The 14082-nt window shown below is 34.9% G+C and overlaps 1 protein-coding gene across 1 annotated transcript; it reads left to right on the plus strand.

Annotated features, from left to right (window-relative positions):
- Positions 1–367: 367 nt before the first annotated feature.
- Positions 368–13721, plus strand: ANGPTL5 (angiopoietin like 5). The gene is made up of 8 exons (XM_009476857.2): positions 368–495; positions 2256–2403; positions 3398–3501; positions 4073–4166; positions 5042–5142; positions 10008–10128; positions 11167–11352; positions 12577–13721. Exons 1-8 carry the CDS (start codon positions 397–399, stop codon positions 12894–12896), a joined length of 1173 nt encoding a protein of 390 aa, XP_009475132.2. The 5' UTR covers positions 368–396; the 3' UTR covers positions 12897–13721.
- The last annotated feature ends 361 nt before the right edge of the window (positions 13722–14082 follow it).

A 14082-nucleotide genomic window follows, 5' to 3' on the forward strand; every position in this document is an offset into this window, starting at 1 on the left:
TTTTAATGATTAACCTTTGTAAAAAGATGAAAACATCGATTAATACTTGTTTTTTTTTCAAGTAGCCCAGACTACTCAATACCAAATATATACCAATGCTCAAAAAGAGCATATAAGAAAATCTGCCACAGTTTTATCACAATAAAAATATATATGTTTGATGCATCATGTAAGGGTGATAAGCAGTAATTGCTCTCAGGGTACAAGCAGTAGTATATAAAATCTACTGTGCAATTGAAATGTGGTTTATTAAATCCAGGCATTAAAGGAGTGATGTGTTGGCTGCTCTTTGTGCTGTAGACATTCCCAAATAGTTAGCTCAGGACTTCATAGCGTACAATCCTTTCCACAGAAATTTGAAACCCGACAAAACGTTTGCATTTCTTCAAGTAAAAGATGAACTGCTTTAGGGTAACTTCACTGATTTGTCTTAACATTTTTTTGTTCAGTTTAGGAGAGACTGTCATAAGTAATGTCAAGCCTTGTTCATCTAAGGTAAGATTTGCAATTACTTTGCTTAGATAAGATAATGAATGTAGCTGAATGATTTCTCAGGGAAGTGACAGATGTTTTTAAGATGCAGATTGCTTTATTCAGGATAGATACGAAAATACAGAAGAATCAGGTATTTTCAGATAAAGAAAAGAAACTACATCGAAACTGTAGGAATTCAGTATATTAGAATATTTTTGTTTTAATGTCCTTCATCACAGCTCAGTTGTTAGGCCATATTTTTAATCTCATCTGCATGACTGTAAATGCAGAGTAACTATTGGTTTTGGCAGAGTCACAGTTTTTGCTTGAATTGCTGAGGTCAGATTTAACTGCCTGTTTCATGTTGGCTTTTGTTAAAAATAAATATTGATTAAAAATATTTGCTTGACAGCATTTAATTGAACATCTGGTGAGTAGCTGTGATAAAGCCTTGAAACAAACCATAGTTTCAAGTGATCTGTTTATGAGTTTCAAGTGATCTATTTATAACTCTTACAGATTTTTTCTTCCTTTATTTTGTGCTTATTTCAAAATTAAAGAAACATATTCTTTTAGTTCTCTAGCATTTATCTCCAGACACAAAATGCAATTACATTAATAATGCAGAACCCTTTTCTTTTTGTAAAATCTCCTTGTTAACAGTTTTATGTAATTTTTACTTTCACTTTTTAAAAGCAAAAATCGGGGAAAAAAATGTTCAATGCTTTGCCAGTGTAGTGCCAGTTTCAGAAAGAGAAACCTGAAGCAGGAAAGGAGAACAATTATGTTGAAGATATATTCAAGTCCAAATAAGTTTTCTTTTTCATTAAAATCTTTACGTTTCTAAAGAAACGTGAAAATACAGTATATGAATTTATATGTGAAAATACAGTATATGAACATACTACAATGCTTTGCTGAGATTATGGAATTAAAAAACAAAGACTCAAATGAAAATATGTTTCTTAGTCTTTTTACAATGACACATATTTCAGGAATTACTGTTAGCATTTCTTTAAGTGATGAGTCAGAGGCATTCCCTTATTTTATGCCAAATGGCACCATGGAAGGAAAAACATTAAATACGAAAATATTACTTTAAAAGAACATTAATAGGTGTAACTACTTTTACTGATGCTTTTATTGTTATTATTTCAGATAATTGTATGCCTGTGAATAGTATCCCTTTATTCTTTCCTCTCTAAGAGCATTTCAAATATTCTTTTAATTTTGGATTTGTCTGCAAATCTGCTTGGGACTGCTTGTGTGCATAGATTAATAACTTGCACAAGTATTTCCATTATCAGAGTCTAAATAATTAATTTAGGGACTTTCAAGAGTGAAAGTGTTTTGCTAATATGTGGTAAATCCAAAAGCCTGCTCCTTTCCAGTGAAAATAAACATTGTTAGCATTTGAGGTGTCTGTTGGGTGTGGTGATTTGTAAAATCTGAGCTTCTTCAATGCAAGGTTTGCAAGTTCTTGCCTCCAGTTCACAGTGCTCACAGTACAATACTTCACCACAAATGTTCGTGGTATTTTTTTAAATTTGTAGAGGTTATTCTTTACCTTTGACTCTCTCTCTCTCTCATGAGGTATGGCTAAGCAGAAGACACCTAACAGGCCTTGGTCTCAGTGCTGTCAATTATTGCTTGATAAAGCTTTAAAAACACAGGTTTTGAAGGAAGATCCATGGAGTAATCTACTTCATTTTGGCAGGCTGAGCTATTTTATATATGCTTTATGATCAATTTATTTCCCCCTCCATTGTTTGGTACAACAGGGCACAAGGAATGTTGGAGCTGTGGAGGAACCACTCAAGGCAGAAGAGAAAAATAAATCTGCAGATATTTCAAAACAAAAAGAACAATGCCTTGTACCATGTGATGTTCAAGCTAAAATTTTACGAGGGGAAAAACATTACATGTGCAGTATGTATTCATAAAGAATACTCTCAGCGACAAGCTATGCAATACCATGCTATGCAATCCTCTGCTATGCTACGCTATGCTGTGCTAATTTATATTTTAATCTTCTTAAGCACATGTGATAGCCTTTGACACTGCTGCCCAGGCTGAGTATTGTTCAGAAAATTTGGGATGCCGCGTTTTTGGGGTGCACCTGGTGTGACAAAAGTTAAAAGTATAATCATGTTAGTCTCTCTTCATAATCACTGGTGAGGACAGGCAAATCCAGGCAGCAGCTCAGCCCACCTAAGTCTGTGTGAATGTTGGTAGCTCTCTCCGTTAGAGAGGAAGAGTAGGGTGTCTCTCCCTCATTTAAACATCACAGTTAGGTGTGTGGGAGTTAGTTAAGTGGGAGTGAGTTAGTTAAGTGGGAGGAAATCTATACTTCAGCTTGCCTTTTATAGATATCTATACAGGACATCCTCTATTCACTGCCTTGACAAACTACACAGCAAATGATGTAATCAGACTCAGAAAAAATTGCCAAAATTCTTGTCTTCCCATATGATTTTTAATATGTATTATTAATTACCTGACAACTTTAATTTTTGTATTTTTGCCTATATTTAGGCAAAAAACAGGAGCATGAGTAAGTAGCAGAGTGAATGAGTAAATGTAGGATGACAGGAAACATGTTTTTGTCTTTTATCATTTACATTTGTATTTCTGTGGTATCCATTAACTGGTTATCCAAGTTGCCCAAGGATAAGACGAAATTCTTCTTCAAATCTTAAGAGCCATCTCTTCTTAAGAGGTCTTCACTGCAACCAGTGAGGCTGAGGTTCTTAGCATCTTTGGATTTAATCTGTGGTCTCTGTACTTTAATTTCACTTTTAGCTACCCTAAGGTTAACCACCTTCAATATTGACTTAGGTATCATAAATAAATGTGTCATTATTCAGCCAAGAATATTTCTAGGTTTGTGGTAACAAAGTGGATGAACATATTTCTTTTAAAGGAAATTTGCAGAACTCACTTGTTGAATATGCAAGAAGTACAAAAAAACTGGTAAGAAACATGATGGATGATCAACAGTCTTCTTTGGATTACCTTTCTAATCAGGTACTTTTTTCTTCATCATAGAGATTTTTATTTATTATTTAGCACTATGGGTATTGTCTAACTGAGGAAAATTAAGCATTTATATTGCCATTAGAACTGTGGAATTACAGTCTCTATCATCATTCCTTGTAGCCTGGGTAAGGTGTGAGTTCCATTTCTACGAGGAGTGATTAGCACCACCTGGTCCACAACTTGGTGGCATACATGGCAGTAGGGCAAGTGACGGACCACTCCTCCACATTGGTTCCTATCTGCAGTCCTGTCATATTTGTGTAGATTACATATTACATTATCATTAACTCTGATAGTAGTTTAGAAACACTGTGCACTCAGTACAGATAAAAAGCTTTAAAATGAAGGACTTTTCTTGAATTAAATGGAATTATGCCGACAAATTATTTTGTATGCAAAAAGTAAAAAATTGGACCAATTTACATAATGAAGGTATGAAACACTAACACATCATAAAAATTAACTTTGGATTATATTCACTAGGAGTCAAAAAGAACAACTTTAGAATGTAAAATTCCTCATTGCAACCTGCTTAAAGATCTTTTATTTGAATTTGCAGGTAAATGAACTCATGAACAGACTTCTTCTTTTGAACGCAGAAGTTCTGAGAAAGCATTTGGATCCACTTCCTTACAAAGCAGTTCAATCTCATGGTACATATTTTTCTCATTTAATCTTGACCTCTTCTCTTTTTATCTTTGTATCTTGACAAAGAACTAATTAAAGCAAAGATAAGCAATTATAACATTTACAGTATTTATTCTGTGTTAGTATGCAGAGATAAACTCTGGAAAATTTGTGAACTGTTTAAGAATGTCATCATAAAGACTGCTTTAAATCATTTGCAACTGTTAATTCTGGGCTCCTGTTCATAAGCAGTCTGATATTGCTAAATGGCACTTTCTTCTGTAATGCAATAAAGTGTGCTCGGCATTTGCAATATCCTTCTTCAAATGAGATGGAAGTCACTTGAACACTAGACAGTTAATCTTTATGGTGTCCATCCCAATTAAAGGAAACTACCTCTAAGCAGTCCTACTGGACGTAGAACTGCTTGCTTGAGTGTGTTTAACACAAACCTGGCTTAACACTTAAAAGCAAAGGGTTTTTAATGTATACAGTATGATAGAAATGCTTTTACCAGTATAAATACAAATGTTTGCAGGAAAAAGACATCCTTCCCCAGATAATATGTCTTTTTACTCAGTACAAGTGTTAGCCAAATAAAATCTGTAAAATAAGACCCAGATACATAATTTTTAATTTCTGTATCATACCAGTTAAGATTAGAAAGAACTTTCTGTGTACAATACAATTTATGCTTCTTTCTGAGCTTAATGGAGTTCAGAAAATTTTCATTTATAAGGTAAGTTCATGACAAAACATGATTTTACAGTTTGCATGACAAGAAAATGCTATTTGACATCATTCATATGTTACCAACAAAAGTAATATTCTGTGCTTAAGCTGTATTTGTTTTTTTTAACGTATTTTGCTAATGAACTTCATCGAATACTTTGTTCTCTAGGGTTGGATTGCACTGATATTAAAGATACCGTTGGTTCAGTTTCAAAAACTCCAACTGGTCTGTACATTATCCATCCAGAAGGATCAAATTATCCTTTTGAGGTAATAACTTTATCTCTCAGGATAGTCACAATGTGCTTGAGAATATGCACTTAGAATATATTTAATAGATTTAAAGTGTTTTCCTTGACAATTTCTCAACAGATGAATAAGAAATTTATTAAATCATCCAAATGTGACTGCCATTATTATAATTTTGATGACTTTCTCATTTTCTACAAAGAAATTTAATCTCTGTCATAAGATCCCATCATCAGTTTCCATATACAGTGAAAAATGTACCAAAGAGGAAAACCCAAGATATTTTCCAGCACCCCTTTTGGACATTGAGAAGTGCTGTTCTTTTCTATTTTAGAGATGGAAAACTGAGGAGCCAAGTGACTGATCCATTTGGCTCCTGAAGTGTGACCTTTGGCTTTTTGAATTTTTCTGCTGGGTGACTGTATACTGTTGCCTTCTCTTGAGAGGTGATGCCACTGACGCCTATAGCTTGGACCATGATATTGCATAGGCATCTAAATATAGGTGAGGATGTACATTAGTTTGAGGAGTAGGTGCTTAGCTCTTGTCTGAGCATCATTATAACTCAGCCTTGAGGCAGATAGGCATCTAAACTTTTAGTCTTCATATCCAGTTTGCAGGATATACATTCTTAAGACAAAGAAAAAAGGATGAAATTCAGCATGAACTGCAGCAGTCATGCTTCCTATCACCACCTGCATTTTCTGTAATTGCTCAGAGTTAGACTGCTCATCTAGGAGAAGAGAGTTTTGGGTTAATTTCCTCAGGCTCAGGCCGTTCAGATCCATGCAAACACATGGAATACTTTGTTTTGTCGGTTTATTTCCATTTCAGGCTGTTCTACTTAGGGAAGTCCTTATGCATAGTGGAAAGACAGATATGGCACTTTCAAACCTTTAATTTTGCAGTACATGCTGGGATCATTAGTTTTTGGAGAAAAAATATGGAATTTAAGCCAGCTAATAAATAGCAAAATTTAATATCTAACTTTATAGTCTTTCTTTATATATAACAAAGGAAGGATGAATCCCTTTATCTCTAGCCAATTGGAAACCTACAAAATGCTACAAAAAAATAGCTCAAAGTGGTTATGAAAAGGCTTCAGAAGTACGCTGGGGTCTCAAAAGAAAAAATGAACTTGGTTCTGCAGATCCCTGATAGAAAAACCTGTCATTCTCTCTATACAATGCAGCGAGCTCAGGGAAAAGATCTGTAACTCATCGGTAAGTTCCTTCCAGGTGAAAGAAAGGCAAAGACAGGTAGAAGTGTTCACAGAACCACCACATTTATAGTATGAAGAAAATGCTGTCTGCCTCACCCTGGGATGAACCATAGCACAAAATGCATCTGTTTCAGAATTTCTTCTAGGTTGAGGGGGATTCCATTGAGGAAATATTCATACCTCACCCAAATTACTTTTCCTGAGAGATGGTATGACTAATCTATGTGAGAAAAGTGATTTCTCAGTTGCCTTACAGCTTTTGGCAAATAAATCTGAAATGATAAAGTTCCTTTCACTTCAAAAGTATTTTTGACACTTTTCCACATTTAAAGTTACTGCCAGAATCTGAGAATCAGTTATATAAGTGGAAAGGTTCCTTAAATGAACAAGAAACAAAAGGAAAAATCATAATAATTTGATTAAAAGCACAAGGTAACAATAAATAATGAGAAGAAACGTCTGCACTCATGAAATGAGTGTCTCATTTCTTGTCTGGTAGATGTTACACAGAACTGAAAAGATAATGCCAAAAAGTTCTCAGGGAAAAATATCTAAAATATGTGTGTTTCGTAAAGAATGTTATTTTAAAGGAAGACTGTTTAATGCAAATTATTCCATGTGTTGAAGCATAAAAAGGGTACAAGAGAAATGATAGATGAACAAAAATATCAAGACATTAAAACATAAACAAGAAATTGTAATGCAGTTTAAGGGGCTAATAGCCACTAGTTCTGGAAGTTCTGCAGACTAGCAAAATAAGAAAAATACGAAGAGGCAGAAAACCATAGTAAGAAACTAAAAAACAGAAAACAAAGCCAGCATGAAACAATTTATTCCAATGAGGACCTTTTCAGCAATAAGTTGCCCTTTAAATGTAACTGAAACTAGACCAAAATGTCTTTAGAATCATTTGCATAAGGATACTAGAGAAATGAAGAAAACTAGTTAGACAACTTGATCCTGTTGTCATGTTTTCATGTTTGAAACCTCATGTTTTCAAAAGTGAGTATAGATTTTGATGCTTAACTCAGGGTAATTGAAACCTGAATTCCAGGAGCTCTAAGAATATCCAGTTTCAATGGTGGTGGCAGGTCCTTGTTATCTCAGATAATTAGTCCCAAATGGGCTTTTGTCTGAGCATTCAAACATGAGGCAATTAAAACCAATTTCACTTCTGGAAAATTGAATCATGATCACTTTCTGATTAATGTTTCAATGAGTAAATTTAGATCAATGGTGGGTCAGACAAACTAAACAGTTGTTTGGAATATACCTCTTATACATACTAAAGATGGAAAGGGAAGAAATAGTCAGTAGAAGCATCCTCCTGCTCATTTAATTTAAATTGTACCTGGCACAGTCATGCCCCTCATACCTTGCATGATATGAGACATAGAACAAGCTGTAAAGTGGATTAACTACTATAAGGCTTTAAGAAAGAAAATTGCATCATTTCCAGCGTATAAAGAATTACGAAACTACATAGCAATGACTGTTTTTTGTGTATCTATCTCATATTTTTACTTAGCTGGTGTATGTTTTGGTGCCATATCTAATTGGCTGATGACCTTTCATGTAGAACCAAATCTGCTCCTTCTGAGAATTATCAACACTCCCACTGATTTATATTGGACTGAAGATTGATGTTGTGACCAAGTGGGCTCCTCTTTGTATTTCTGACTCATAGGGAGAGGATTAGCCAAGCATGCAATCATCTTCTCAAGACAGCGGATGAGGCAATGGGATTATTTTTAATGAGTTTTAGGTATTTGCATATAAATATTCATTTTGGAATCTTACGTATTTCGTTTTATTCCACTTCCACCCTCCTTGGGTGACTGAAATAAGCATGTGATTCTCCAGGGAATAAAGCCCATTATTTTCTTTCATGCACATGACACTTACTGTGATTCACTCGGTATTTGTGTTGGAAGGAGTGCTCTAAGCATCCAATGGCATTGACTTACTTGAAGATCCAAGATTGGCCAGGTTGTATTAGATCACATTGCCGCTCTGTCCTGTTGCTTTCTTGTTGTTCCTAGAGAAGATGTTAAGTCACAGAGGTTCTGAATATGATGTTGACGTGTTCCTGCTAAGGAACAAGTCTTTGGTTTCATGAAAAATACCTGGCTGGTACAGGCAACAGGGATGCAACATATAAAGCTCAGGCTGCCACAATTTTTTTGAGGGTTAAACTCACTTCCACCTAGACTCTACTTTTAGCAACTGGCTAAGATTGCAAATCTCTCTTTTCTGAAACATGTTTCATTGTGTACATTCCCTGTAACATGAACAAAAAATTCCTACTTTCCTCCATCACTTGTGTATTTGCTTACTGTTGTGATTTACTGATAGCCAACATTATATTCTGAACTTTTGTTATCACAAGTAGCTTAATGTCTCCATAGTGATAACCATTTTCCAGGTTAATTCTCCTGATATTAGTCACATTGGGAGACACTTACAAATGACCCTGTTTTTTAAACATTAATTAAGCATAGTATCCCCTAGAACTACTTTGAACAGCAGCGGTGCAGTGTCTAGATATGCAATATGTACCTTTCTACTTTAGGATGCCCAGACTTTCTAATTCCTGTTAGAACTGGTCAAGCTCTGGCACTGGGGACATACTTGAAAAATACCCAGAGTGACCTGGATACATTCCACTTAACTTTAGGCACTTCGCTGAAATCCCTAGAGAGCAGCCAAAGGTCTAGGGGCCCCTTCTGTGGACAGTGGAGGTGACTGACATCTGCAGAGGGTGATTTAGATCTTGGTTTCCCAGAGCCACACTATGAATGCACATTTCTCTGTATGAGGGGGATTACAAGTGAGACAAGGGGAATAAGATGCCTAATTTAGGGAACTCAATTACGTGTCTAAAGTCAAATGGGCTGAGGAGAAAATGTGCCACATAATGTGATATTCCATAGCAGAGCAGAGGGCTGCTGGACCACTGCCATTTGACGTGCTGTTGGGCACAAATTTTAGCAAAGACTCATGAAGACTCATAAATTTGAGAGCTGATCTTAATGTATTCAGTGTGACTGCTCAGTTGCAGGCTGTTAAATGTTCACATTAGGACTTCCCTGGATTGGGGCCCATTCTTATGTAGGTGTTTTTGCTGTTCCAGCATATATTATTATATACTGGGTTATTGCTGTCACTTTTTGCATTTCCTCACCTTTATTAAGGGCTCTACATTTCCCAGGCATCACAAACACAGTATTTCTGGGGAAGAAGGTATGATGGTGAGGGAGAACACATAAGAAGTTGTGTCTATTTTGCTTTACTGAAATAAAGGTATATTCAGTGTTAGTGCCTGTATATGTAATATTTTGCATGATTAATACATGACATTGCATGTGGCTTCCACTTCATGCTACTATTAATTTATCAAAGCTTATTTATTATCTTTGATATGAGCAGACATTTGCACACAAAAGTTTCTGCTGGTTGAGGAAATATCCAAATCAAGCAGTCCAACAAGAACATATAAGAAAATACTGCAGCTTCATTTGTTATTTTCTTTGAGCTTTTTGTTAAGATATTTGAAAGGTATGTTGCTTAGCAAAACTCTGAATAGTCCACCTTTATTTAATTAAAATGTTTTCTTCATAACAGCTGCTTCAAGAATGCTTAATCATATCTATGTCTATTTTAGGTTTTGTGTGACATGGATTTTCAAGGAGGTGGATGGACTGTGGTTCAGAAAAGAACTGACGGAATCATTCCATTTCAGAGAACATGGTCTGAATATGTGGATGGATTCGGTGACCTTTCTGGTATTAATTTTAAATCCTTTAAAGTGCTTTGGATCCAATGTTTCTGCTGTCTTTATGTGAGCTACATTCCACTAAATTCTGTGGGATTTTTAGTAGTAGAGAGAGTAAAGTTCATGTTTCTTAAAAGTCTTATTTACACTTAAGAGTTTTTTTTCATCAAATCTATTGTGTGATCTTCTCAACAATGACTGTCACCCTACTAGTCTTTAGCCATTGTCCATCCTCAGTCTCACAAGAGGTGTTTAAAATGTTGTGATATTTTCTTCCTGAAATAATGTATAAATTGTATTTCCCTTTTTTTTTCAGATTTAAAAAAAAAAGCCATAAGTTGGTTTTAATCACATTTGCGAAATATTTCCTTAAAGCAGAGAAAAATCAGGACTATTTCACCATAGGGCATGCAAAGTTAGAAACGCAATGGAATTATTCCAGTAGCTAATACAAACACAACTGTGATATTACTTTTTTACTGCCACCTTTCATCCAGCAAGTCTAAAACCAGTTGCTTTTTCAGGAGTTTATCTGGGATTCCAATGGAAGCACACAACTTTTCAACTATACAAGAAAGCGCAGCTCAAATAGGGCAACCTTTCATGGAAAAAAGTGTGATTTACAGAGGCAGCAAATCTTGAGAACAGGGTTTGAGTTTTGTTGCATTTCATAGAATGCTAACATTTATCATTTCTCAGTATTGCCCTTAGGAATGCTGCTGAATTCTGTTTAATCAAGTGGATCCTTAGCACATCCAGTTTTTGTGGTCTTCTAAGGTATATTGAAGATGAACGCTTGAAAGTTATCACGTGGACAATTTTCTAAAAATGTCACAAAGAAAAAAGATGATGCGCACATGGGAATTCTTCCCATGGATTTCCCAATGAAGTAGGAAGATTACTCTGTACCTTCATTAGTCTTTCAAAGACATCAGACAACTCTTATTACACTTGGCTCAGGAAGGAAAATACAAAAACTAGAGGAATCAATTTCTTCTTTTCTACTTTCTGTTTCTAGAAGTTTATTAACTATATATTTCTGTTTCAGGGGAATTTTGGCTTGGACTGAGGAAGATTTTTCACATAGTAAATCAAAAAGCCACTACTTTTAGTCTTTATGTGGATTTGGAATCAGAAAATGACAAGCATGCCTATGCATCATATGATGGATTTTGGATAGAGGATGAAGCTTGTTCTTTTAAGATCCATTTGGGGCGTTATTCAGGAAATGCTGGTAAGAACCTCCTTCTTTAAAGTATTTAAAGATTGCTGCTCCCTTTCTTAATGTGAAAAAATGCATTCAAAAGAGTAATACTTAATTAAGATAACTTTAAAATGTTTATTTCTAATCTGTTTTTCTCTATTTGGTGCATAATGAACACTTATGCTGCTAAATGGTTAATGATGTAGTGATTGGTTATGCCAACATCAATCTTTACATAGTAAGAAATCATTTTATTCTATTGCTTCAAGGTCTTTAATGGAATAATTGAACAAGCACTCCTTTAATAAAGAAAATGAATAAAGAAAATAAAGGAACTTTAATGGATTCAAGTCTACAGAATATATATATATAATACAAAAGGGATTTTGTGTGTGCTTGTGTATATCTATTCTTTAGGTGTCCAATTCTTTAAGTGTCTATTATCTCATCCCAAATTTGCTGATGTTAGTGGAAGTCTTCCTGATGTTGTTGCTTTGTTTAGTTCAGAAGTGCCCAGACAATGGCGTACAAAGGACAGAGAAAGAAACCGACTGGAACAAATTAGGCCTACAGTATGTAACAGTTACTGGCTGATATATAGACACACATTAATTTACAATTCCAGACCTCTCTTAATATCATAGCTATACCAAATATGCAAAGATTTGTGTTAAGTATTGCACCATGTCTTGCTGCTTTTTTTCTAATTTTTTTTTGCCTCATGTTTACTAATAAGCAAGAATGTTCCTTATTACCAATGTAACAGTTATTCTCTAAATATGTTGGTGTTTTACCTGTATTTGTAAGAAACATTATTTCTTTAGTAAGACAATAAAACCAGTAATCACTGACCTTTGTATTTTGACAATTCCATTTAATCTCATGACTCACTCTGGGGCTTTGGGCACATCACTGGAAAATCTGAAGTTAACGCTTTTTGTTTCTATTATCTTTTCTTCCACTGTCTTTCAGGACAGAAGCCTTTACCTTCATAGCTAGTGTGCGTCACTAAAAGCAACAACAATAGAAAGATGTTTCATCGAATTTCAACTTCTTCCATACTTCTCAGTATTTTATACTGTTTCTTTCCTATGTCTTTAACACATTGCCAGCTCGTTATTTGGTGCTCTTGAACTGCTTTTGAAAAAATCTATTTTTCTAATAAATACAGAGGAAAAGTTTGTGAGGTATGCAACAAGTAAGAAATGTTACATTGCTCCATAAATAACTCTTTTATCCTTCTGTTGTACTTAGGTGATGCATTTAGAGGATATACAAAACAAGATAACCAGAATTCAATGCCTTTCAGCACATTTGATGTTGATAATGATGGATGCAGGCCAATGTGCACTATTAAAGAACAGGCTGTAAAGAGCTGCAGTAACTTCAGTGATAACACTGGATGGTGGTTCAACCAGTGTGGCCTTGCAAATCTTAATGGTGTTCACCGCTACACAGGAAGATTTCTTGCAACTGGGATTCACTGGGATACATGGACAATGAACAAGAAACCAGTCAAAATTAAATCAGTTTCAATGAAAATTCGGAGAACCTATAATCCATATTTCCATTAACCTATGAAAATAGATATATCTCTTCTGGCAATTATATGGGATAATGTATCACTGCATCATAAATACCTTTCATTTCCACTTGAACAGTTCAGCCTTAAAACTTTATTAGATATTTCCATAATACAGTTACTCATTTTTATTATGAAATGTCAGCATTTGTAGTGTTCTCGCTTGAGTAAGAAGGTCCTAAGAATGACAGAATCATAGAGTTGATTAGGTTGGAAAAGACCTTTAAGATCATCAAGTCCAACCATTGCGCTGCCAAGTCCACCACTAAAAGAACAGGGTTTTCAGTAAACGGATGAAGGTTAATGTTTGTCAGCTTTTATTCAACTCCCTCTTATGCAATCTCAAACCCAGTGGAAAAATTATAAAAAGGAGTGTAATGCCGACTTTTGAATGTGTTTTTTCTATGCTCTCTGCATATCTGAATTGCCAAGAAATTTCAGCAAATTTTCTTTTAAAAAGCCATATACCTGCCATTTCCATCATTGTATTTTGGAAAAATACCTTTTTACACCTTAGGTTAATTTTTCAGAATCACCTCTTCTTCTGTAGTCCTTATCAGGCAAGATAACACTGACTTATTTCAACACATATGTAAGGTTCTGTACACTCTCAGGGCCTGATTTTTATACAAGTGAGGTAGATACTGACATGCAAGAACTACGGACTGTTTTGTATTTAATTTTCACAGTCAATGTGTTTCATAATCAGATTTTTTCTCTACCATTGTCTATTTCACAATTCACTGCAAATGAACACTTTTTTCCAAAGAAAATGTATAACATTTCCTATAACCTTTGGAGTTTTAATTTTTGGATATATGGGCCTGATCTTATGTTTTTCATTCTTATTGGCATTCACTTTGTGAACGATCATGTGGTAATGAACAAAACCGATTTGAGTTGTATAAGTACATTTTAAATTAAGTAGTGTGAATTGTTTGAATTTCTGTCAGTAAAAATAGAGTAACATCAATAAAAATGTGAATATTGTCAGTACAGCAGTGTTTCTGGAACCTAGCATCTATTCCGTAGCAACTAAGCGTGGTATTTCTCATCTCTGCTTCAGTTTCAGTAGATCAGCTCTGTAGTAACATGTGGAATGAAATCAGTTAAAAACTCTATGGGTTTCCTCTGCTGTCTCGCACTTTGACCAAACATTAATACAGTGAGCAGAAACC

Source organism: Nipponia nippon, unplaced genomic scaffold (genome assembly GCF_047370975.1).
Source record: "Nipponia nippon isolate SJK-2023a ecotype South Korea unplaced genomic scaffold, ASM4737097v1 scaffold_2, whole genome shotgun sequence".
Classification (NCBI taxonomy): Eukaryota; Metazoa; Chordata; class Aves; order Pelecaniformes; family Threskiornithidae; genus Nipponia; species Nipponia nippon.